This window comes from Bufo gargarizans, chromosome 3, assembly GCF_014858855.1.
Source record: "Bufo gargarizans isolate SCDJY-AF-19 chromosome 3, ASM1485885v1, whole genome shotgun sequence".
Classification (NCBI taxonomy): domain Eukaryota; kingdom Metazoa; phylum Chordata; class Amphibia; order Anura; family Bufonidae; genus Bufo; species Bufo gargarizans.
In genome coordinates, this window is record NC_058082.1 from 332,614,401 (window position 1) to 332,642,235 (window position 27,835).

The 27,835-nt window shown below is 44.9% G+C and overlaps 1 protein-coding gene across 1 annotated transcript in view; it reads right to left on the minus strand.

Moving 5' to 3' along the window:
* The window catches only part of LOC122931571 (tetraspanin-18-like), a 100,664-nt gene extending 73,392 nt beyond the window's left edge, over window positions 1–27,272 (minus strand). Inside the window, exons 1-3 of the mRNA XM_044285646.1 lie at window positions 27,231–27,272; window positions 26,379–26,509; window positions 25,797–25,833 (exon numbers count right to left, since the gene is read on the minus strand). Of these exons, the coding sequence (XP_044141581.1) occupies window positions 25,797–25,833; window positions 26,379–26,509; window positions 27,231–27,272 (210 nt within the window). The remainder of the gene's footprint in view (window positions 1–25,796; window positions 25,834–26,378; window positions 26,510–27,230) is intronic.
* Window positions 27,273–27,835: the final 563 nt, after the last annotated feature.

A 27,835-nucleotide genomic window follows, 5' to 3' on the forward strand; every position in this document is an offset into this window, starting at 1 on the left:
CTTCAGTGAACCCGTGCACCACTAATTTCCGAGCAGGTAGGCTCCTGTGAAGCAGGTGGTCTACCCCAGGCATGTTTGGCTACCGACCTCCCACTGCTGCCACCCTGCTGACTACCAGCCACGCTAGCGACTTGCTGGCTCCACGCTGGCTCCAATAATAACTTGTGCAGGAAAACTCACAAGGGACAGCCAGACCAGGCCAAATTTCCTATGCATAGAAATAGTCAGTGTAACGTAGTACCTAGGGACGAGAAATTTCCAAGGTCTGATCCGAGGTCCAACACTAGACTAACTGTTCCACATAGAAGTTTCCCACAGGCAATCTCTAGTGATGGATTGGGGAAGTCAGAGGTCATGCACAGATAGTCTGGAAGAATGTGAATGTGCAGTCTTAGCTGGCCATTGATCACTTAACCCATGCCTGCCCTCTAATCTACTACAGTTTATGTACAGATATATTCCCCATCAGCGGCAAGCGTAGCGAATAAGATGCGCATACGTTCGGCAGCGTAACCCTTTGCGAACCTCCTCTCAAGCATGCACGCGGACGCTCAAGCGGCCCAGCATAGATATGCGATCGCATCTGCCCGCAAAGGAGTTGGAACCGGAATTCCTGGGTGCCCCATTGGACCACGAAACAGGAGAGTGTCTTACAAAGGGCTTTATAACATAACTACACCGCTGAAAGGCAAATATATTTTTATTTTGCCACTAATATACGACAAAAAGAGCTTTAGAATAGGGTTGAGTGAACACCTGGAAGTTAAGGTTTGCCAGAAGTGTAGGAGGTTGAGGGGGCGGTGGATGTGGCGGTGGAAGAGGTTGTTGAGGAGGAGGTAGCCAACACTATTTTTGTATTTTATTTTTTTACATTTTTTTATACATTTGGGAAGACCCCAAAACATTGGGAAATGGTTGGGTGCAGCCGGTATACTTGTCTATTCTGCACAAGGTATGAACAAGTCCTGTGGGATCCATGCCTGGTTCATTTTAATGAATGTGAACTTGTCCACATTGGCTGTGGACAGTTGGCTGCGCTTGTCTGTGATAAGCCCCCCCTGCCATTCAGCAGCGTGTCTACCAGTGTGAGTTTGTACTCGCGCATCTTCCGATCACGCTCCAGTGACGGAATTAAGAACGGCACATTGTCCTTGTAGTGGGGATCCAGCAGGGTGGCCACCCAGTAATCAGCACTGGTTAGAATGTGGGCAACTCAGCGGTCATTGTGCAGGCACTGTAGCATGTAGTCACTCATGTGTGCCAGGCTGCCCAGAGGCAACGACAAGCTGTCTTCTGTGGGAAGTGTATCATCTGTGTTGTCTGTATCTCCCCATCCACACTCCAGTGATGGCCATGAGCTGCTTTAGGTGCCAACCTGCTGTGAACACAGTTCCTCATCATCATCATCATCATCCTTCTTCTACTCCAGAACTGTGCTGTGGCTGGACAAATGTGTATCTGGCCTCTGTTGGTGCAGGAACCCACCCTCCGAGCCACTTGTGAATGACTGGCCTGATAACTGTGGAAATGTTCCCTTTTCCTCCTCCTCTTCCTCCTGTGCCACATCCTTTTCCATCATTGCCCGAAGAGTTTTTTTCAAGGAGACATAGAAGTGGGATAGTAATGCTGAGGACTGCATAATCGAAACTGACCATGTTGGTGGAGTACTTGAAACAGCGCAACACAGCACACACTTCCCACATGGAGGCCCACTCATTGGTGGTGAAGTGGTGCTGTTATTGCAGCTGAAACTCCACTATCGCCTGCTGCTGCTCGCAGAATCTCTCCAGCATGTGCAAGGTGGAGTTCCATCTTGTGGGCACGTCGCATATGAGGCAGTGATTGGGAAGGCCGCAGTTACACTGCAGCGCTGACAGGCGAGCAGCTGTAGGGTGAGAACGCCGAAGGCGTGCACAGATGGACCGCACTTCCTGTAACAGCTATGACATATCAGGGTAATTTTTCAGAAACCTCTACACCACCAAATTCAGCATATGCGCCAGGCAACGGATGTGCGTCAAACCGACTAGGCCCAGAACTGCTAAGAGATTTTGCTAATTATCGCACACCACCAGGCCGGGCTTGAGGCTCAGTGGCACCAACCACTCATCGGTTTGTTGTTCGATGCCCGTCCACAGCTCCTGCGCTGTGTTTTTTTTTTTTACCCCAAACAGATGAGTTTCATAACAGCCTGCTGTCGTTTCCCCCTGGCTGTGCTGAAGTTGGTTGTGAAGGTGTTACGCTGACCAGATGAGGAGGCGGTAGAGGAGAAGGCAGAGTAGGAGAAGGAGGCAACAGGAGGCAAAGAGAAACGTCCTGCAATCCTCGGTGGCGGAAGGACATGCGCCAAACTGCTATCCGCCTCAGGCTCAGCCGCTGCTGCACTTACCCAGTGTGCAGTTAGGGAGATATAACGTCCCTGCCCCTGTTTACTGGTCCACATATCGGTGGTCATGTGGACCTTGCCACAGTTGGCGTTGCGCAGTGCACACCTGATTTTGTCCGCCACTTGGTTGTGCAGGGGAACCACGTACTGTGGGACAGCCACCGCCATAAGTCCACCAGATGGAATTACAGCATTTCAAAGGCCAGGAATTTTGAAATGCTGGCATTCAGGGACAGGGATCGCAGGAGGGTAAGGGGGTACTTCCTCTTTCTCTCCAGTGTTTGGGAGATGGACAGCTGAACCCTTCCATGGGACATTGTGGGGATGCTTGGTGACGGACGTGGTGGCGTTGCTGCCACATCCCCTGCTTGCGGGGTGGCTGTTGCAGAAGAGAGACCAGGAGGAGGCAGAGACTGCAGCAGAAGAGGGACCAGGAGGAGCCGGAGATCTTTTGTGGTTTTTGAGGTGTTGACTCCACTGCTGCTCGTGCTTTGCCTTTAGATGCCTGGTCATGCAGGTGGTGCTCAGGTTTAGAACATTTATGCCACACTTCAGGCTCTGATTGCACAGCGTGCAAACCACTCGCGTTTTGTCATCAGCACATTGTCTGAAGAACTGCCACACCAGGGAACTCCTTGGAGCCGGCTTTGGTGTGATCAGTCCCTGGGTGCGGTGGACAGTAGCAGGTGTACTGGCTAGGGGACGGCCACTCTGCTTTTGCACCCTGCTCCCTCTTTTGCAGCTGGTGCTGTGTGACCACCACCTCTTCCTTCGAACTGCACACGTCACATGACCTTAATTCCATGTGGGGTCGAGGACCTCATCATCCTCCACATCATCTTCCACCCAGTCTTTACCCCTGCCCTCCTTGCCAGTCTGCACACTGCAGAAAGCCGCAGCAGTTGGCACCTGTGTTTCGTCATCATCAGAGATGTGCTGCGGAGGTCCTCCCATGTCCACATCCTGAAACATAAGTGGTTGGGCATGAGTGCACTCAATCTCTTCAACTTCTGGAGCAGGGCTATGTGGACGGCCCTTGGAAAGCCTGCCAGTAGAGTCATCAAAAATCATAAGAGACTGCTGCATGACTTGGGGCTCAGACGGCTTGGCTGATTTGCAAGGGGGTGGTGGAGAAAGACAGATGCCCATGGGCTGCAGGTGCCCATTCTGCAGGGGACTGGGTGGGAGACAATGTGAAGGAACCTGAGGCACTGTCAGACATCCAATCTACTACCACCTGTACTTATTTTGGCCTCACCATTCGTACACAGGTATTAGGGGCCTACAAAATAACGCTGAAAGTTCTGTCGCCTACGTACACCTGAGGAAAGTGTTTAATTTGGGTGTGTAGATGGCACAGATCGACGACGTCCTCTCCCTGCAACTGGAGCTCCACCAAACCCAGCAGCACCACGACCAGGGCCACTTCCCTTATTTGATGCTCTCCTCATTCTTTGAGGTCACCCACTGAACTAACAGACAGATTAACTATATTATTTTTCCTGTCACGTATGCAGTGTAGGTGTACTTCACGCAATAAATGGGTATATGATGTGCACCTAACTAACAGACGGATTAACTATATCAATTTCCCTGTCACCTACGCAGTGCAGTTGTACTTAACGCAATAAAGGGATATATGACATGCACCTAACTAACAGACGGATTAATTATTATAATTGTATGTCAGGGGTACAAAGTACAATGTTGCATTACACCCACACAAAAAAAATCGCTGTAGGTCACCCACAGAATTAACAGCCAGATTTGTGATTATCTTTCTGTGTCAGGGGTGCAAAGATGGTGTATCGCATCCACACAAAAAAAATCGCACTAACACTGTCCCTCACTTCAGCTACCTGCTGATGGGCGGTGCTATACGTGATCCAGCTTATATAGAGGCTAGATCACAAAGTCTCCCCCGGCAATCACAGCCATGCCATTAGTAGACATGGCTGTGATGGCTTCTAAGGGAACACAGCTTAAAAGCTTGTTGATTGGCTGCCCTGCTGTTACAAACAACTCAACTTTGGTTTCATCTGTCCACAGAATATTTTGCCAGTACTGCTGTGGAACATCCAGGTGCATTTGTGCAAACTGTAAACGTGCAGCAATGTGTTTTTTGGACAGCAGTGGCTTCCTCTGGGGTATCCTCCATTTAAATCCATTCTTATTTAGTGTTTTACGTTTCCTAGATTCGCTAACAGGGATGTTAGCATATGCCAGAGACTTTTGTAAGTCTTTAGCTGACACTCTAGGATTCTTTTTCACCTCATTGAGCAGTCTGCACTGTGCTCTAGTATTCATCTTTACAGGACGGCCTGTAAGGGAGAGTAGCAGCACTGCTGAACTTTCTCCATTTATAGACAATTTGTCTTACTGTGGACTGATAAACAGCAAGGCTTTTGGAGAGACTTTCCTTTCCAGCTTTATGCAAGTCAACAATTCTTAATCATAGTTCTTCTGAGAGCTCTTTTGTGTTAGGCATCATTCACATCAGGCAATGCTTTTTGTGAAAAGCAAACCCAGAACTGGTGTGTGTTTTTTATAGGGCAGGGCAGCTGTAACCAACACCTCCAATCTCATCTCATTGATTGGACTCCAGTTGGCTGACACCTCACACCAATTAGCTCTTAGAGATGTCATTAGTCTAGGGGGTTTACATACTTTTTCCACCTGCACTGTAAATGTTTACATGGCGTGTTCAATAAAAACATGGTAACATTTAATTATTTGTGTGTTATAAGTTTAAGCAGACTGTGATTGTCTATTGTTGTGACTTAGATGAAGATCAGATCACATTTTATGACCAATTTGTGCAGAAATCCATATCATTCCAAAGGGTTCACATACTTGTTCTTGCAACTGTATAACTGCACTGCTGAAAAGCAAATATATTTTCCTTTTGCCACTAATACATGACAGAAAGGGCTTTAGAACATATACCGTAACTGCCACGCTGAATGGCAAATAATTTTTTGTGTGCCACTAATACACGCCAAAAAGGGCTGTAATTTTCGCACTTTGCCACACAACGGCTAATAAGTCTTTTTTCCACTACTACAAGCCAAGAAATGCTTTAGAACCTATAACTGCACCACACAAGGGCAAATAAGATATAGAAATATTTCCTTGTAAGAAACCCTGTTAATGGCTGTATCAAACAGCACGTGCACCCCAATAACAAGAACAGTTTGTTGGAATTACAGAGCTGTATAATTGCAATTTGGATCCCCAGTCAGTGCAGCAAGGTGTAATAGGATTGTTCCTATTACCTAGGCTGTAACCTCCCCTACTGAATCCTGTTCTACATAAATGCTGTGGAATGATTCCTCCCTATCCTTTCCCTACACCTTGAATAATCTTTCCCTGAGCTTTTAAATCGGTTTTTTTTAGCACAATGAAGTCTTTCCTAGCACTGTCCCTAGCATCTGCTGATGTCTCTCCCTGCACTAAGTACACTGGAAAATGTCTGAATCCAAGATGGCTGAGGCAATTTATAGGGCTGTGACATCACAGGGCTGGCTGGCTGGCTGCATGCATGGCATTATGGATGACCCCTCGTTCCCAGAGTTCCTTGCTCCATGTCCTCACATGTGCAGCAGCCATTTTGGGAAAAAAATTGATTTGTTACCACGAAGCGCAAGGAAATTCGGATTCGGTGCAAATTAGATTCACTTCTTTCTAATGAGCAGCTTTCCTAATCCTCCTAGTGGATAAACTACTCACCAGCAGCAGCAGCAGCTAGACCTGGAGCAGAACCTGAACTTGGACAGCACCCTGCCATCCCACATAAAGAAGATCCGCTGGACTACTGGACAGCCAAACTGGATTTGTGGCCGCAACTGGCCGAGTTTGACTTGGGAAAGCTGTCCTGCCCGGCCAGTAGTGTGGCATCAGAGCGTGTGTTTAGTGCTGCGGCGGCCATAGTTACCCCAAGGAGAACTTGCCTGTCCACCCAAAATGTGGAGAGACTGACCTTTGTCAAGATGAATCAGGCGTGGATCAGCCAGGATTTCCACCCACAAATGCCTGATGCATCAGAATATATCATTCATGCTGCCTCACCCAAACCTTGACAATAGAGACCAGTTTCTTCTGGCTACTTGCCTAAGGTACTATTCTGATGCTGCCACCCGCCTGATGCCAAGTGCTCCTTCTTACACCCACCATCGTTAGCGGGTACTGTTAGTGCCACCCACCTCCCTACTCTGCCATCGGGTCACTCTGTGGTCTCCTGATGCTGCTGTCACCTCCGCACTCTGTCATCAGATCAAACTGTGGTCTCCTGATGCTGCTGCCACCTCAACACTATGTCACCTTACCACTCTGTGGTCTCCTGATGCTGCTGCTACCTCAACACTGTCACCTTGCCACTCTGTGGCCTCCTCATTCCGCTGCTGCCACCAAAGTCATTGTGCCAATCTGTGGTCTCTGGATGCTGCTGCTATTTCCACACTATGTCACCTTGCCACTCTGCTTCTTATGCTTCTGCCACCTCCATACTATGTCACCTTGCCACTCTGCTCCTGATTCTGCTACCACCTCCACACTATTTCACCTTGCCACTCTGTGGTCTCCTTATGCTGCTGCCACCTCCACACTATGTCACCTTCCCACTCTGTGGTCTTCTGATGCTGCTGCCACCTCCACACTATGTCACCTTGCCACTGTGTGGTCTCCTGATACTGCTGCTACCTCAACACTATATCACCTAGCCGCTATGTGGCCTCCTCATGCTGCTGCTTCCAACTCCAAACTCTGTCATTGTGCCACTCTGTGGTCTCCTGATGCTACTGCCACCTCCAGACTATGTCACCTTCCCACTCTGTGGTCTTCTGATGCTGCTGACACCTCCACACTACTGTATGTCACCTTGCCACTCTGTGGCTAGGGATGTTACTGCTGCTACCTCAACCCTTTGTCACCTTGCCACTCTGTGGCCTCCTAATGCCTCCAAACTCTGTTATTGTGCCCCTCTGTGGTCTCCTTATGCTGCTGCTACCTCCACACTATGTCACCTTGGCACTCTGTGGTTTCCTGATGCTGATGCCACCTCCCCACTATGTCACTTTCCCACTCTGCGGTCTCCTGATGCTTCTGCCACCTCCACACTATGTCACCTTGCCACTGTGTGCTCTCCTGATGCTGCTGATACCTCAACACTATATCACCTAGCCACTCTGTGGCCTGCTCATGCTGCTTCTGCCATCTTCAAACTCTGTCATTGTGCCACTCTGTGGTCTCCTGATGCTGCAGCTACCTAAACACTATGTCACCTTGCCACTCTGTTGCCTCCTAATGCTGCTGTTGCTACCTCCATTCTCTGTCATTGTGTCACTCTGTGACCTCCTCATGCTGATCGCATCCTCCCCACTTCATGACTGGGCCACTATTTTGCCTTTTTGGCCTGGTTGACATCATCATTTATTTGACCCTTCCTCTGATCTGTCAGAAAAGAAAAAATGAGACACACAACGGATCCTGTGTGTTTAGAAGTTGTAAGGCCTGTATGGTCCCCTGTTTTTTTGGGGGGGCATTAGCATTACTGATGGATTACTGACCAAATACTCACCAAATGAAGGCAGATGCTCATCAGACAGGGTCCTTTTTTGGGGGTTATTGTTCTGATGGCTCAGAAGAATAGTGATGAGCAGCATAGGCAATATTCATTTTCGCAATGATTCTCAAATTTTGGGCCTAATATTCACCCTAAATACGCAAATTCTAGAATTTGTGATCTCCAGTCATTATTTTCTTGATTGCGAAAATGTAATGTGCGTGTATTGCACGCGCAATACAGGTGTGGCTCACTTATGCAAAAAATTTTGGTAGAAAATGGTTGGCAGCAACTTTTGTGACTGTGAGGAAGAACTCCTGATCACTGAAAGTAATTTTACATTACAGCACTGTTTTAGATTGCATTTCGCATGCATGGAAGAACAGTAGCTGTATATGCAGGTAGAGTGCTCCAATATATTAGTGATTGTGCAAATCGGCACTAATAATTTGGATATTTTTGGCGTAAAACATGCAACTTCACATTTATTCAGGGCTGAGTAGATATTAATGACTAAGAGCTCGTTCACATGACCGTTGGTGTCCCCTTCCCGTATTGCGGACCGCATTTGCGGATCCGCAATACACGAGCACTGTTCCGTTGCCATTCTGCATCACAGATGCGGACCTATTTATTTCATAGCGTCATCAAACCCAGAGATGTGGAATGGAAGCATGGAACGGAACACTACGGAAGCACTACGGAGTTCTTTCTGGGGTTCTGTTCTGTGCCTCCGCATCACAAAAAAATAGAACATGCTCTATATTTTTGCGGAACGGAAGGATCGCGAACCCATTCAAGTCAATAGGTCTGGATTGGGGATCGCAGACCTATTTACTTGAATGGGTCCGCAATCCCTCCGTTCCGCAAAAATATAGAGCATGTTCGTATTTTTTCTACCCCAAATCCCGGAACACTACCGCACTTTCTGGATCCGGCATTCATTTCCATTGAAATGTATTAATGCCGGATCCGGTACCAAGTGTTCCGGAAATTGCTGCATCGCCGAATCCAGTTTTCTGGTCTGCGCATGCGCAGTTCTTCCTAGCTTTGAAAATATTTAATACCGGATCCGTTATTCTGGATGGTACCGGGAAGATGGATCCAGTATTTCAATGCATAAGTCTAACAGATCCGGATTAAAAAAATATAAGAGATCTGTTTACAGATTTCCGGATTCGGCAGGTAGTTCCCGCAATACCCTAAAGACAAAAGACAAAGACACTTATCCCTATTACAGCACAGTAATTCCTATCACACTACCCAACACCCTGCACTGGAGCTACACTATATCACTATCTAACCTACACGGTCTATCTCCTATTAACTATCTGTATTATATATATGAGCTAACTAACTATCTAATGTATTGAATAAGGATCCAGATGAATTAGTAAAGCACAGAGCACAGCAATGACACTGCTCTCTTTCTCTAAGAATTGCAAAAAACAGCAGAAAATGGCTGCTGGTGAGTTTCCTATATAGTAAGGGGTAGGCAACTTTCCTATTGGTTGCTAGGGATGTTGCTAAGCTGTGACAAAGACATTGCAGCCTTCTCATTGGCCCACAAGCAAGAAGCAGTGAGGGTACTGATGAAAAAAAATCTAGAATATTCACGATTACCAAGATATAGCACTATATTCTAGATCTTCATGAATTCTCGAAGTGACGATATTCGCGAGAAAAATTTCCGATTAGAATATTTGCGATCAACATAAACTTACTGCTGACACCCTCTCCACTCGGTCAGAGGGGCTCTACTTGTATAAGCGTTTAAAGGGATTCTGTCACCTCTTTTTACCCTATAGAGATGCGGACATGCATGGCTAGATCGCTGCTAGCATGTCCACAATATACTTGTCTCATTTCTCTGTGTGGTTTTATTTAGGGGAAAAAATGATTTTATATATATGTAAATGAGCCTGGTAAGGAGCCCAAGGGGCTGTACTAACCGTTCTGGAGCCCAGTCACGCCCCCCTGTGAAGGGACCCAGCGCCACCTGTAAACAGCAATCTCCTCCTTGCTCACGAAGTCAGATCGCCGTAATCTCACGATTCCTTCCTTGTGCTGGCATCGGCCTTAGGGAAGGAACTGCGCATGCGCGAGCTTGCGCATCGCAAGATTACAGCGATCTGACTTTGTGAGCAAGGAGGAGATTGCTGTTTACAGGCTGTGCTGGGCTCCTTCACAGGGGGGTGTGATTGGGCTCCAGAACGGTTAGTACAGCCCCTTGGGCTCCTTACCAGGCTCATTTGCATATATATAAGATCATTTTTTTCCCCTAAATAAAACCACACAGAGATATGATACAAGTATATTGCGGACATGATAGCGGTGATCTAGCCATGCATGTCCACATCTCTATAGGGTAAAAAGAGGTGACAGATTCCTTTTAATAGAACAGGTTCTGTTGACATCTATGTGAAATCAGCTGACGGCGGTATAAAAGAAGTGCATTCTTTCGCGCTATAGTGGGATCTCAGGCCTCTGCACGGTTCTTTATACCTGACGCTAACATCGACCTGTAAGGTTCACACTTGAGTTATTTCTTCAGTTTTAACTCAGTAACTGCACAAAGAAGTGAAGTATGCATGTCATACGGACTCACAGTATTGTTTCACTACCACAGCAGACTCACTATGCGTGTTACTGCGAGGCACAGTGTTCTACACCACTATACAGGCTCTCTGCAGCCAGGAAATAGCCTTTTTTTCCGCAATTTCGCCACAAATTAATTCAGATTGAATCTTTTCGGAAAATTCGGCGAACCGACTGAATCAAATTTTTGAGAAATTTGCTAATTTCTAGAAATAATTGAACAAAATAACTGAAGTGTGAACTTAGTTAAGCCTCTTGCTCACAGCCGTATGGCCCTTCATAGAACAGTACTGTCCTTGTCCTTAAGGTGGACAATAATAGGACATGTTCTATTTACCGAAACGGAATGCACATAGAGTACCTGAACAGACACGGAATAATAATACGTTTGCGTGCTGGAGGCCTTAAACGTTTGAAGACACCTATGATGCTAATTACAAGACACACCTTAGTTTATCGTGTTTCTATGGCCAAATTACTTTCAGTCTTTTCTAGAGGTTCCATAATCATAAGTCAAAAGCAAATAGTCAGATTTAATCATCTTGCCAATACAAAAATAAATATGGTGCAAAGCTATTGCATGTAAAATCCCCTCAAAAGGGGATGCTGGAGAAGAAAATGTTCAGTCTCCAAAGGCAACAAGGCAACAGGAGGTGATCACAGCAGGAACAGCTGATGCCTTCAAAAATGGATGCTTTCTTAGAGCAACATACTTAACACTTATGTAAAAAGTACAGTTCTATAGACATACACACATACTGTTGTGAAATCATCGTGCTATTAGGGGCAAATGTATGAAATCATGCATTAATATTTTAGTGCTCATACAGTACTTTGCACACATTTTATATACCATACATATGGAATTTTCTACTTTATATAATTCAGAAATTGGATACTTACAAATATGAGTACATTGAAGAAAAACATCATATACTTCATGAAAAGTAAAATGCCCATTTTGTATTTCTGGATTGATCTACAAAATAAGATTTGACATGAATCTGTTTTAATTTCATTCTATACATTTAGTAGAATTGCATCATACAACTAGGTTAAAACTTTATACTTAACAGTGAAGGTTTGAACTGTATTGTATATATTATGTGTCATGTTACTGGGTGTTTCTAAAGGAAGATACTAAAATAGTAACTCCATCCAAAGCCATATGTTTTCCATGTGCTACTTGCCTAGACATGTTAAATTTTGATGAGGTGTTCATGATACACCGCACACATACATTTTACAGCAACAAACCATCTGTAAATTTAGGCCCCTTGCAGACGGAGTAGGTCCGGATGCATTGCGTCTGCGATCAGGGAAATCGTGCGAGTAGGTACGCTATTGCATTCCGATGTTCAGTTTTTATCGTGCGGGTGTAATGCGTTTTGCACACGCGTGATAAAAAACTGACTGTGGTACCCAGACCCGAACCTGGACTTCTTCACTGAAGTTCGGGTTTGGTGTTCTGTAGATTTTATTATTTTCCCTTATAGCATGGTTATAAGGAAAATAATAACATTCTTAATGAAGGATGCTTACTAAAATGTGGCTTTAGGGGTTAAAAAGTGAAATAAATAAATTAACTCACCTCATCCTGTTGTTCGCTCAGGCGGTATCTTCTTTCTTTATCTCTCAGGACCTGCCAAAGGACCTTTGATGACGTAATCACGCTCACCACTCGGTGACGTCAGCGCAGGTTCTGCAGAATGAAGATAGAAATCTTCTATTATGTCATCAAAGGTCCTTTGGCAGGTCCTGAAAGAAGAAGATGCCGGCTGCGCAAACAACAGGATGAGGTGAGTTACTTATTTTTTTATTTTTTAACCCCTAAAGACACATTTTAGAAAGCATTCTGTATTAAGAATGTTATTATTTTCCCTTATAACCATGTTCACGTCACACATTGTACCCGCACGGACTTCTCGCCCGTGTAAAAGGGGCCTTAGTCTACTTTCCCATTCGCGTTTTGGCTTTCCATTTGTGAGATCCGTTCAGGGCTCTCACAAGCGGTTTAAAATGGATCAGTTTGCATTTTAATGCATTCTGAATAGAAAAGGATCTGCTCAGAATGCATCAGTTCAGTCTCCATTCTGCTTTGGAGACGGACACCAAAACGCTGCTTGCGTGATCCGTTTTCATTGACACAATCTAGCGCAATAGAAAACGGATCCGTCCTCCACTGACTTTCAATGTTGTTTAAGACGAATCTGTCTTCGCTATGTTAAAGATAATACAAACGGATCTGTTCTGAACAGATGCAGACATTTATATTATCTGAACGGATCCGTCCATGACGGATCTGTACAAAACTCAAGTGTGAAAGTAGCCTAAGAAGTAGTTATTACTCAACCTGTCCTATTTACTAGCATCCCTGAATAATAGAATAAGGCCTCAAGCACACGACCGTATGTATTTTGCGGTCTGCAAAAAACAAATCCGCAAAAAATGCGCATAACGTCCGCGTGCATTCCGTATTTACTTACTACATAATTAATACATAATATTTGCTATATTGCTATATATTCATTTATTTTAATATTACGAATATTCTAAAAAACGAATATATAGCAATATAGCGAATATTATGTAATAATTATGTAGTAAGTCAATGATAATATCTGACACTGGAAAAGCTGGGTAATCACTCAGTGTAAATCGCAAGTTATTGCCCAGCTTTCCCAGTGTCAGATATCATCCTAGTGTAGATTGCGAATATTCTAATTGCGAATTTTCCATGCAAAAGGCTACCCTAATAAACTTGTCATAAGATTCAGTCTAATATTCTTGTCAGAAGACTATGAAACCAATAGAGGGCGCTATTGAGTTATGAACAGCGCCCTCTATTGGTTTGATAGTCTTCTGACAAGAATATTTGCCTTGTCATAAGACTGTGAAACCAATAGAGGGCGCTGTTCATAACTCCATAGCGCCATCTATTGGTTTTCATAGTCTTATGACAGCTGAAAAACAAGGCAGATTCTGCTTATTTGCATGTCTTTCCCATAAGCCCATGTTTATGCAAATGAGTTTTTACATGACAAAACTGTATAGAAAGGTTATTGAATATTAGAGATGGCCTTGCGTTCGCCCGGCGGTCGGTTCGCGGCAAACTTTACACATTCGCTTTTCACCTAACATGTGAACAAATGGCGATATTCTCGACCGCCATATTCTTTACATTGTGAAGAACTTTGACCCATGACACATCCATCTGGTGGTACAGGACAGCCAATTGAGACGTTTCAGCACATGGACATACCCCCTACCTTATAAATAAACCTGATCTGGCTGCCATTTTACATTCTGTCTTTTGCCAGTGTAGGGAGAGGTTGCTGTGTGGAGCAGGGACAGACTGTTAGGGACACAAATTGCTAGCTAATAGGGCCACAAAAGTCCTTTTAAGGACTGGTATAGGTGTGCTATTGTTTGGTGTGCAGTATATAGGGGTGTAATACACTTATAATATACTTTCTATTATAGAAAGCATATTATAGTGGATTTGTATAGTGCAGTATTGTGACTGGTGATCGGTTCTGCAGCGATACTACAACAACAAAGAGTGACAAACGCAATTAGAAAAAAGTATTATAACTGGTGTGATAGTGTGATAGACCAGTGGCCCCCAAAACACATATTGAAGCGGGAGGTTATATAAGAATATACTACTCAAATAGTGTATTTGGGTACTGCAGAAATGTATCCGCTTTCACTGTGTTACCTCTGCTACACACAGTGAGAAAATGTAAAGGAAAACATTTTTATAACTGGTGTGATTCTAGACCAGTGGCCCCCAAAACGACATATTGAAGCGGGATGTTATGTAAGAATATACTTTTCAAATAGTGTATTTGGGTACTGCAGAAATTTAACCGCATTCACTGTGTTACCTCTGCTACACACAGTGAGAAAATTTAAATAAAAACATTTTTATAACTGGTGTGATTATAGACCAGTGGCCCCCAAAACAACATATTGAAGCGGGGTGTTATCTAAGACTATACTACTTAAATAGTGTATTTTTGTGCTAAAGAAATGTATCCGCTTTCACTGCGTTACCTCTGCTACACACAGTGAGAAAATTTAAACACATTTTTTCTTTTAAACTGGTGTGATTATAGACCAGTTGCCACAAAAAACGACATATTGAAGCAGGGTGTTATCTAAGAATACACTACTGAAGAAATGTATCCGCTTTCACTGCGTTACCTCTGCTACACACAGTGAGAAAATTTAAAGGAAAACATTTTTATAACTGGTGTGAAGACCAGTGGCCCCCAAAACCACATATTGAAGCGGGGTGTTATCTAAGAATACACTACTGAAGAAATTTAGCTGCTTTCACTGTGTCACCTCTGCTACACACAGTGATAAAATTTAAACACATTTTTTTTAACTGGTGTGATTATAGACCAGTTGCCACCAAAATACATATTGAAGCAGGGTATTATATACCTTCTTCCACATAAACTTCGCTTCTCTAGAGACTTTTGTCACCGAGTCATTTAAAAAATGACAGGCAGAGGAAGAGGCAGGCCCTTCCGCAGGGGTAGTAGGGGTAGGGCAGGAGCACCAGGCCAGAGCCAAAGTGCGAAGTTGCAGAAGGTGCGTTCAATTCAAAGGACTCACCAGACTTGGTTGAGTGGCTCACTCAGCCTTCTGCTTCTGTACCCTCCTCATCCTCTCTATCTGCACCCTCTTCACTCTCGGCTGTGTGCACCCCCAAAGACACCACCAACAACAATACCACCACCACCATATACCCTCCACTTGAGTCACAGGAATTGTTTTCCGATCCATCACATCAAGACATTTCCGATGCACAGCCATTCTTGGCATCGGATCAGGAAGAGAAGGTAGCAACGGCCGCCACTCAGCATTACGACATTACCCAGATCATCCCAAGGAGATTGGTCCCTGCTGTTGCTGCCTACTCCGAGATCTCTAACGTTAGTGGTGGGAGAGGGGACGTCGATGATGACGTGTCTATGGATGTAACTTGGGTGCCCACAAGAGGGGAAGAGGAGGGGAGTTCAGAGGGAGAGATGGACCAGCAGATAGGGAGGAGAAGCAGTCTGAACTTACATTGCACAGGAGGGACAAACCACACTGCTAATGTATCAGGAGCTAGACATCAACCATGTACGGTCACATCTTGCGCTCTCAGGATGGCGGGCACATGGCTCCGCAGTGTGGGCTTTTTTTTTATGTGTCAGCTGCTGACAATAGTGTTGCCATCTGCAGCCTTTGCAGTCAATGCATAAGTCGCTGTAAGCCCAACACCCACCTAGGGACGACCACTTTAAGAAGGCACCTGGCCTCACATCACCGAGCACAGTGAGAGCAACGCCGTCAGAACTCACAAAGCCACACTCCAGGCTCTCACCGTCCAGCCTCTTCTCCTTCTCCTCTCTCCTCACAATTGTCCTCCTTTCCACCTTCCATCATGCCGTCCTCACGTTTGTCAGGAAAAAGGCAGACTTCCGTGGCCCAAATGTTCGAGCGTAAAAAAATGATGACGCCGGATAATCCTCTTGCCCAATGGTTGACCGCTGGCTTGTCGGAACTGATAGATCGCCAACTACTGCCATATAAACTTATGGACTCGGAGGCCTTTCGAAAATTTGTGGCCATTGGAACACCACAATGGAAGGTCCCAGGAAGGAAATATTTCTCACAGAAGGGCATCCCAGAGCTATATGGCCACGTTCAGCGGCAAGTGAATGTATCTCTGGCACACAATGTCATAGCCAAGATCCATCTGACCACACACATGTGGTATAGCAAACACGGGCAGGGAAGGTATATAACTTTTACTGCCCACTGGGTGAACCTTCTGTCGGCCATCAAGCATGTAACCCGTGGCACCCATGTAGATTTAGTTTTACCGCCACGGATTGCATGCAGGCCTGCCTCTTCTTCTCCTTCTCCTACTCCATCCTCCCTCTCTTCCTCGGCTGACTAATCCTTTTCCGCTGCTACCATCTCTTCTACTGCGCCGGCCAAGATCCTCAGAACCTATTCGACATGCCAGGTGAGACGTTACCATGCTGTGCTGCATCTGTTGTGCCTGGAAGCCAAGAGCCACACTGGTTCTGCACTCCTTTCAGCTTTGCGTTCACAGGCAGATCAGTGGCTAACACTGCTCAATTTGGCAGTTGGTAAAGTGGTGTGCGACAACGGTGCCAATCTGCTAAGTGCGCTGAAACAGGGCAAAATGACACACGTGCCGTGCATGGCACATGTCCTGAACTTGGTCGTGCAGCAATTTGTTGTCAAATACCCTGGGGTCCAGGACGACTTGCGGCAGGCCAGGAAAATCTCGGGCCATTTCAGAAGATCTTACACGGCCATGGCTCGCCTTGCTGACATTCAGCGGCGTCACAACCTGCCCGTCAGACGTCTTATTTGTGACAGCCCGAGGCAATGGAACTCAACCTTGTATATGCTCTATAGGCTGCTCCAGCATAAACGTGCAGTAAACGACTACCTGTACGAACTCTGCGGCAGGACAGGTTCTGGGGAGCTTGTTTTTTTTTCATCGCGCCAGTGGCTGCTCATTTGCGACGCATGCAGACTTCTGCGGCCATTTGATGAGATCACCAAACTGGTCAGTCGCAGCCAGGGTGCCATCAGTAACATCGTACCTTTTGCCTTCTTTCTGGAGCGGGCATTGCGTCGTATCATTGATCAAGCCGTCAAGGAGCAGGAGCAGGGAGACAAGGAAGTCGCCATGCTGGATGAATTCCCAGGGGGGGCTACTCCATCTGAGACAAGTCAACAACAGGAGTCTGAAGAGGAGTCAGAGGAGGATGGTGCCGGGGAGGAGGAGGAGCAAGAAGAGCATGCTTTCTGGGATCCCTGGTGTTGTCTATGGATGGGGGGAGGAGAACGAGGACGACATTATCCTGGATGATGAGCAGTAGCCAGGCCACTACACCGCTTCCAGTTTAGTGCAAATGGGGGCCTTCCTGCTCCAGTGTTTTAAGAGGGATCCCCGTATAAAAAGCATCAAGGGCAAGGACCAGTACTGGGTGGTAACCTACTTAGACCCCCGGTACAAACAAAAAATGGTGGAAATGTTACCACCATCACAGAGGGCTGTCAGAATGCAGCACTTCCAGGACTTGCTTAGAGACATGCTGCATTCAGTTTTTTTGGGCGCTGGCAGAGAAATTTCCACTCACAGAGAAACAGTTGCGTCTACCAATCCAACTGCGCCTGCAAGAAGAGGGCTGTATGAAGATGTGTTGGTCACTTATGATATGAGAACATTATTTCAGCCGACCCATCGACAGCTGTCCTCCGGATCCAGCCTCAGGGAACGTCTAGACCTTCAGGTGACCCACTACATCGGGTTAATGGCCGATTTGGATGCTCTGAGAAGTGATGAACCCCTGGACTACTGGGTGGGCAGGCTTGAACTCTGGCCAGAGCTTGCACAATTTGCAATGGAACTGTTGGCTTGCCCCTCGTCAATGTCCTGTCCAAAAGGACGTTCAGCGCAGCAGGGGGGATCGTGACTGATAAGCACACTCGCCTAGCTCACGACAGTGTTGACTATCTCACATTTCTAAAAATGAATGAGGCATGGATCTCAGAGGAATTCAACATATGTAACCAGTAGACCATGTTTGATTCAAATTTCCCATGACCGCCCATATCCGCCACCACCCATAACAATTTATGGTCTCTGTCTTTGGCAAATACAGCGGCATAAAAGGCCTTTTATGTCCGTTGAATGCCTACTTTTTGGGGCCTGTAATGGCCGACACTTATTTATCTTGTGAATGCCTAATGTTCCACCATCCACAGAATACAAATGTATTTGCTGTCAGGTGAACGCCTGTCGGCTAATATTTGGGGCCTGTAAAGGCCAATACTTACTTCAGTATCCTATGAATGCCTAATGTACCACCAGCCACAGAATACAAATGTATTTGCTGTCAGGTGAATGCCTGTCGGCTAATTTTTGGGGCCTGTAAATGCCCACACTTACTTCGGTATCTTGTGAATGCCTAATGTACCACCAGCCACAGAATACAAATGTATTTGCTGTCAAGTGAACGCCTGTCGGCTAATTTTTGGGGCCTGTAAAGGCCGACACTTACTTCAGTAACCTGTGAATGCCAAATTTTTCAGACTGGAATTGAAAATCAATGGGTCTGTAAATGTTCCTCTTGTGGAACGGATGTTGACACATTTTACAGACGTGTGAATGGACCCTATATGTATTTGACATGTATTTACCGACTGCTGTCAGTTCTGGCTGATTTAGGCTGATCTATTACACTAAAACCAAGCAATATTACAAAAAACAAAATGCACGTTATAACTGTATAAACGATTTATATAACTTATTAGAAAAAAATAAATTAAATTATGGAAACTTTTCCAAAAGGATGATCATTTCTTGCACCCCCTTCATGGTCTGGCGTTGCCTCTCCTTCATGGCCTTCAAGCGCTCTTGAATGGCCCGCATATCATTGCGCTGCTCCTTTTGCATTTTGGCCAATTTGGCCTTCAATGTCTTCATTCCTGTTTGAAAAAATATTTAAACATTATTTGCAACTACTATTAAACCTTTAAAACTTTATTTTGTGGTGCATCTGACTTTATGATCGCTTGCTATTACACCTTTTTTTGATAAAAGTTGTCCCAAAAAATCAACTTTTTGGAGAGTTTTAAATTTTTGTTTAAAAAGGTGTCCACCTAAGGGGTTATTTGGTATGATATTTTTAGACAGCTGGTTGTTACAGATGCGGCCACTGCCAGACCGAAAATATTTCCTAATTTTTTAGTTATGTCTATGTTAGACAATAAAAGCATTGTTGAACCAAAAACAATTCATGTTTTACTGTCTCCATATTTTAAGAGCCATATTATTTTTATTTGACTATTGTCTAATGGTAGGGTCTCATTTTTTGCAGAATGAACTGACCGATTATTACTATTTTGAGGGGCATATGCATTTTTTGATAGCTTGGTGTTGCACTTTTAGTGATGTTAGGTTGAATAAATTAATATTTTCTTTAAATAGTTTCTTTTATTTTTATGTTTAAAGTGTTCACCGGAGGTATTAGATCATCGGATATTTTTATAGAAACGGTCGATATGTACACGGCAGTACAAAATCTGTTTGTCTATTGTTTACCTTTTTTTATTTATTTTTTATTTAAAGTCTTTATACACATTAACGATTTAAATTTCAATATGTTAGTGATATTTATTATCTTCCTATAGTTTATTAGTTAGTGATATTTCAGTACAGTATAATTTTATTTTATTTGTTAGTTAGTGATAGTTCTATTGAGTTTAATATTGTTTATTTGTTAAATTAATGGTTTTAATGTAGATTAAAGAATTATTGTCCAGTGTTCTTTCTTTGTATTACTATAGTGTATGTTGTCGCCTCATTGTTGGCCCTTTTAATCTTTATGTACATGTTATGGATACATAATCATATTGCTATGTGCGCATATTTACCCTCCTGGCGGGGGCTGGTGATCACCTCCTCTTCCTCTGAGTCCTGAGATGGGGTGGATCTGGAGGGTACAGCACTTTCCACCTCCTTCACTTCTCCCACATCTGGTGGGGGTGGTTCAATAGACTGGAGGGTCTGGCCTCCTCCTCTTCCGCCTCTACCTCCACGGCCTTCGCCAATCGCCTTCTCCGAATGGAGGGAATAGGAACCTCTATGATCACAGAATGATCAGATTTTAGATAAACAACTCCAAAATCACATTTGATATAAAGAAATTCCAATATGGAGGGATCTATATATAATTGCAGTGGCTGCCAGCTTTATGACACATAACTCAATCAAAAATGAACAGTATGAAAAAAGACATCCCCTCCACAGTGTCTTGATGGAACAATATGGCGAGAGGAGACCCATGTGATGGGATTATCTCCTCAATGTATCATAGGATAATCTACTTCTCTACACCAGAGTCGGCTACTTCTTAATCCCATCACTAACACAATAGAACAAAGGGAAAAATAAACCAACACATTCATTGGGAGTCTCAAAGCAGAGTTAACCCTTATTGCGTTTATGGATTCACACCATGCCACTTTAATGGGGAATACGAAAGATGTGGCCTATAAACTCAACCAAAAATGAATGGTTTATAGTTCCCTCTAAACCAAATAGGTCAGAGTGGGGGTCTCCATAGTCCTGGGTCCATAGCCCGGAGGAAGGAGGTTAGGCCTCAGGCTTCTACTGCAGAAATAGTGACGGTTCAGTCCGTCACTTGTCTGGCACAAAGCCAACACATCACATCACCCAAAGAACACCATCCCAGCAGCCAAGACTGGGAAACTGGTCAGAGCTGAGGGAAAGATGGACACGGATAATCTTGAGCAAAACCTATACCACTATGTGCATGATTTGAGGGTAAGACAGAGGTTCACCTTCCAGCAGGACAATGACCCCAAAAACACTGCTACAGCAACACTTGAGTGGTTTAAGGGGAAACATGTATATGTGTTGGAATGGCCTAATCAAAGCCCAGATCTCAATCCAATAGAAAATCTGTGGTTAGACTTAAAGATTACTGTTCACAAGCGCAAACCATCAAATTGGAAGGAGCAGAATCGGTATTGCAAGGAGAAATGGGCAAAAACGCCTGTGGTAAGATGTGGCAACTGCTCATAGAGACTTATCCAAAGCGACTTGGAGCTATGAGGTGGCTCTACTAAGTATTGACTTAAGGGGGGTGAATAGTTATGCACATTGACCTTTTCTGTTATTTTGTCCTATTAGTGTCACGGCGGACAGGATATCAGATACACAGATAAATAAACAAGTTTCTAGGCAAGAAGCTGGAGATAAGGTCACCTCCTAGCAAATCAGCTCTCCCTATACGGCTATGCCCACATTCAGACCCTTAAGGTAGGAATAATGTGTCCTCGTGCCTGGGCTGAAAATACCCTAGAATCCCTGAGATGGCGAAAGGGGAAAGGGGCAGCCTGCTCCCTCAGAACCTGGAGGGGACAGACGTAACTCAAACAGCCTAGACAGCAAACAACAAGAAATCAGAAACCAACTTATCTTATCTGATCAGGAACAGCCAATCTTTCCGTCCTTGCTTCCAAAGCCAGACAGAAGCTATAACCCGTACGGAAAACTGGGAGTGGGAGTAATTCAAACCAACGACCCCACCCAGTGCACCTGAAGGAAGGCGGAACTAGCACGACTCCAAAACAAAACAAAAAACTAGACACGTGCTGCTACTCTAGCAGACCTCCGCACATAGTCAGAGCAGGGCATGACAGTACCCCCTCTTCTACGGGTGACCTCCGGACACCCCGGACCAACCTTATCTGGGTGGGATCTGTGAAAAGCCCTCACCAGTCAGCTGGCACTGACATCCAGCGCCGGAACCCACATCCTTTCCTCAGGGCCGTATCCCCTCCAGTGTACCAGGTACTGAAGGGAACCCCGAAGAACTCTACAGTCAAGAACCCTGGAGATCTCGAACTCTAAATTCTCCATCGACCAGAACAGGAGGAGGGGGCTATGGCGATGGTTCCACCGGTTTCACATATCTTTTCAGTAAAGACCTGTGGAACACATCATGGATCCTCCAAGTCTGCGGAAGATCCAGCCGAAACGCTACACTACTGGATTGATCACCGCAGATATTTTGTACGGACCAATAAATCTTGGACCCAGTTTCCAAGATGGCACTCTCAGTTTAATATTTTTAGTGGACAACCACACTAGATCACCCACACACAGGTCCGGACCAGTCACACGTTTCTTGTCAGCCATTCGCTTATACCTCTCACCCATCTTCTCCAAATTCACTTGGATCCTCCGCCAGATAGAAGACAAGGCAGAAGAAAATCTCTCCTCCTCTGGCATCCCAGAGGAACTAGTCCCAGAAAAGGTACCAAACTGAGGATGAAAACCGTATGCGCCAAAAAATGGCGACTTACCCGTGGACTCCTGCCTACGGTTTTTCAAAGCAAACTCTGCTAGGGACAAGAATGAGGACCAGTCCTCCTGATTCTCAGCCACAAAGCACCTCAAGTAGGTCTCCAGGTTTTGATTAGTACGCTCTGTCTGTCCATTCGGCTACGGATGAAAAGCTGAAGAGAATGAAAGTTGAATGCCAAGCCGAGAGCAGAACACCCTCCAAAACCTGGAAACAAACTGCGTGCCCCTATCAGAAACCACATCCGAAGGAATTCATGCAATTTCACAATATTATCAACAAAAATCTGCGCAAGAGTCTTGGCATTAAGCAGACTAGTTAATGATATAAAGTGAACCATTTTACTAAAACGGTCAACTACCACCAAAATTGCTGTTTTCCCTGGAGGAACTCGGCAGATCCGTAATAAAGTCCACAGACAAGTAAAAAAAGGTGACTATCTGGCCTGTCTAGGGTTCAGACGCTTGGCAGATTGCAGATAAGCCAAATTCTTATGATCCGCATATACAGTAACGGGGTGAGACGCCCCCTCCAACCAGTGACGCCATTCCTCAAAGGCCAACTTGGTGGCCAGCAACTCTCTATCTCCTACATCATAATTCTTCTCGGCGACCGAGAGCTTCTTGGAAAAAAAAGCACACGGGACCCATTTGCCAGGAGATGACCCCTGCGACAGCACCGCTCCAACCCCCACTTCTGTGATGCATCAACCTCCACCACGAATGGCTGAGACACATCGGGCTGCACCAGAATGGGAGCAGACGCAAAACACTCCTTAATAGTCGAAAGGGCCTGCAATGCCTCATCCGACCAGACAGAGACGTCGGCGCCCTTCTTAGTCATATCAGTCAGAGGTCTTACAATGGTAGAATAGTTCAGAATACATTTTCTATAATAATTAGTAAACCCCCCAAAAACCACATCAAAGCTTTCTGATTCTCTGGTCGGTCCCATTCTAGAACCGCCCGGACCTTTTCGGGGTCCATATGAAAACCAGAGTCAGAAAGCAGATATCCCAAAAATTGAAGCTCCTGCACAGAAAACACACATTTCTCCAATTTGGCATATAATTTATTCTCCCGAAGGATCGTCAAAACCTGTCTCACATGATCCTGATGGGTCTTCAGATCAGGAGAGTAAATTAAAATGTCATCCAAGTAAACCACCACGAACCTCCCGACCAAATGATGGAAAATGTCATTGACGAATCGCTGAAATACCGCTGGTGCGTTCTTCAACCCAAAAGATTCTCAAAATGACCCTCGCGCGTATTGAAGGGCGTTTTCCACTCATCCCCTTCCTTGATTCTGATCAGATTGTAGGCCCTCTCAAATCGAACTTGAAGAACACCTTGGCTCCCACAATCTGATCAAAAAGGTCGGAGATCAAAGGAAGGGGATACGGATCCCAGACTGTAATATGGTTCAATTCTCAGAAATCCAAACAAGGTCTCAGCGATCCATCCTTTTTCTTTACAAAGAATAAACCTACTGCCACCGGAGACTTAGATGGCCTAATATGACCTTTTGCCAAACTCTCAACGATATACTTCTGCATGACCTCTCTTTCGGGTTGAGAAAGATTGTAAAGCCGAGACTTTGGCAACTTAGAGATTAACTGGACAATCATAGTCACGTTGAGGAGGCAATTCCTGAGCCCCACCCTCCGAAAAGATATCAGCAAAATCTGAGAGATACAGAGGTAGAGCCGTAGTGGACACACCAGAGATAGATGTGCCAAGACAATTATCCAAACAAAATTCACTCCAACCAATGACTTGTCTTGCTTGCCAATCTATAATTGGGTTATGTTTTGTCAACCATGGTAACCCTAAGACTATAGTAGGAGCAGGCAAATCCTTCATGACAAAACAAGAAATAATCTCAACATGTGAATCACCCATCCTTAACTGAATACCATGAGCTATATGAGTGAGACTACTTTGAGAAAGAGGGGAAGAATCAATTGCAAAAACCGGAATCTCTCTTTCTAAAGTACAAGTACTTAGACCCAGATTTTGAAGAAAAAGAAAGTCAATAAGGTTTACCCCAGCACCACAGTCAAGGAATACTTCAACAAAACCAAAAATTTTCTTGAGTCTAGCGCCACCATAGCTGGAAGGAGAAAACGAGTATTACAGGGAGATTGCATACCTGCTTGCTCCACCACTCCATTCATGCTACCAAGAGTCAGGAAAGTTATTTTTTTATTTTTCTCATCAACATGCTGTTTAAAAAAAGGACAAGGAAAAATAAAATGACCACTTTTCCCACAGTAGTAACATAGTTTATGCAATTTCCTAAAGTCTCTACTACCAGAACGGAAAGATACCTCACCCAGCTGCATGGGTTCTTCCCCTACCCCAGAGTTACCTGTAACATCACCCTGGGAAGCAGTTGAGACGAAACCACTCACAGAAGCCTTACACCTCTCTCTAATCGTACTGCCAAAGACATAGCATTCTCCAAAGAATCTGGGTACTCATGAAAAGCAAGGGCATCTTTCAATCTCTCAGACAACCCCTGACAAAACTGACTACGTAACGCAGGGTCATTCCACTCTGACTCGGTAGCCCATCTCCTAAACTCAACGCAGTAAACCTCTGCAGTATGTTCACCCTGTAATGAAATTGCGCAATTTAGATTCCGCCATCGAGACCTGATCTGTGTCATCGTAAATTAATCCCAGGGCTTTGAAAAATTCTTCCACCCACTGGAGGCCCGAGAACCGGGCAGCAGAGAAAAGGCCCAGGATTGTACGTCCCCTTTATGCAGAGAAATGATTATACCAACCCTCTGACTTTCATCACCTGACGACAATGGATGCAGCCGAAAATACAACTTGCATGACTCTCTAAAGCGGATGAAGTCATCCGTATCCCCTGCAAATCTATCAGGGAGAGTGACTTTAGGCTCCCCACAAATTTGACTTGCACCTGATGCCAGAGCATTCTGACACCGTGTGACCGAACTACGCAGATCCGCAACCTCTAGAGATAATCCCTGCATACGGTTAACTAGCGCATCAAATGACTCCATCACAAAACCGCTGAGCAATGGCAGTCAAAGTATTGGCGGGTCATAATGTGACGGCCGACAGGATATCAGATACACAGATAAATAAACAAATAAGTTTCTAGGCAAGAAGCTGGGGATAAGGTCACCTCCTAGCAAATCCCTAACAGCTCTCCCTATACGGCTATGCCCACATTCAGACCCTTAAGGTAGGAATAATGTGTCCTCGTGTCTGGGCTGAAAATACCCTAGAATCCCTGAGATGGTGAAAGGGGAAAGGGGCAGCCTGCTACCTCAGAACCTGGAGGGGACAGACGTAACTCAAACAGCCTAGACATCAAGCAACAAGAAATCAGAAACCAACTTATCTTATCTGAGCAGGAATAGCCAATCCTTCCTTCCTTGCTTCCAAAGCCAGACAGCTTGCTTCTACAACCTGCACGGTACACTGGGAGTGTGAGTAATTTAAACCAACGACCCTACCCAGTGCACCTGAAGGGAGGCAGAACTAGCACGACTCCAAAACAAAACAAAAAACTAGACACGTGCTGCTAATCTAGCAGACCTCCGCACATAGTCAGAGCAGGGCATGACAATTAGTTGTATGCTTTACAATTAACCAATTTAAAAGAAGGTCTAAGTTGTGGGCATGTTCTACAAATTACATGATGGAAATCCTCAAACAATCCGTGTTAATTCCAGGGGGGTGAGTCGACAAAAAAAAAGAACGTCAAGGGGGGTGAATACTTTTGCTTAGCACTGTATACATTACAGAGTGTTGCCAAAACATACAAAAGTTATTTACATATGTACCTGGGCATTTTTTGTCCGGGATTCTTTTTATGAAACGGGGCTGTCTTCGCTTTATGTCTGACCATTTCTTTATAATGGCCAGACGGCAGTGTTTACGACCCATTTGGCGCCACATTTCATAGGCCAACTCTCGCACTATCCTCTGTTTCTCGGCATAGTACCGGGTGCAGTCGTAGCCCCGACCCAACATCCGCTGCAATAGAAAAATGCAAAATGCAAGCATATAATCCCAATTTTTAACAATAATAGTATTGAAAATAATTTTCTCAAGTAAACTGCTAGAAGTATTTAATGCTTTGTGGAGGAAATATTAGATTTAGGCCACCTGCACCGCCAGTATTTGCTGGTTCATTTAGAGTTACCCTGGGTGCATCCCAGGGAGACGGACCAGCTGTACACCCCATACTGTACCGTCACTTCACTAGACAGGTACATCTCTGCTTAGCTGGACAATATCTGATAGCTCAGACCCCACCAACATACAGTCGTAATACAATCCCATCTTCTAACCGTAACAGTAAGGCCGCATGCACACGGGTGTGTTTTTTCAAAACTACGGACTGTACAAACCCGTCCTGCTGAGTGGACAAGCGTACGGTGTCATTGGTTGCTATGACGACGTGCGCTTCCATGCCACCACCGCTGTACTGTGATACACTTGTATGATCTATACAAGTGTATTACTGTACAGTGGTGGCGGCAAGAAGCGCACGGCGTCATAGCGAGTTAGCATTAGCAACCAATGACGCTCGGCCACTCTGCAGGGTAAACTAACATAGTGGGTGTGATGTCACAGGAATACTTAGTGTAAAAATCAATAATGTCTAGTGAGACTCTTTATGCATATAAAGCGATTGTTCAGACATGCAGGTGAAATGTAATAAAATACACTACTTTAATGTAAGATTACTTACAGTCACCAGGAGTTCTTCCTCGTTGAACTTCGCTTCAACCATCGCATCCATCTAATTGCTAGTCGGTGCAAACCAGTTGCTGTAGGCCACGCCATCAGAACGCATGTGCTCTTGCGATCAATATTTTTCCGAAATGTTGCCGATAAAAAAAGAATGCTTGTCGATCGTAAAATCACTTAATACTTCTGGTATGTCAGTGTCCATGTTGTGGGACTATGTGTGCGCATCTACTAAGTATTTTGTGGCTGCAAATATGACCTGGAGGTTTCTCATGTTCACATGCCATTAAAATGAATGGGAGCCGCCGCGAACCTGCGGTTCGCGAACATTTAAGCGAGTTTGAGCGATCATGTTCGCGAACCATCCCATCAGATGTTCATACATCACTATGTTAGGATAATTGGAAAATTTTTGTCGCCCTAATGATATTGATCTAGGAGTGCAGGTCCACCCAAGCCATACAATAGATGCAAAATAATTTGGAGGTTTACTAGTTCTCAGTCAGATGAGAGCTGGTTTGGAATATCTCATAGTGCACAATGCTGCCATTGTATGGTATGCTGCCTGTCATCTGTCTTATGGATAGATGGATGCTTGCACATACC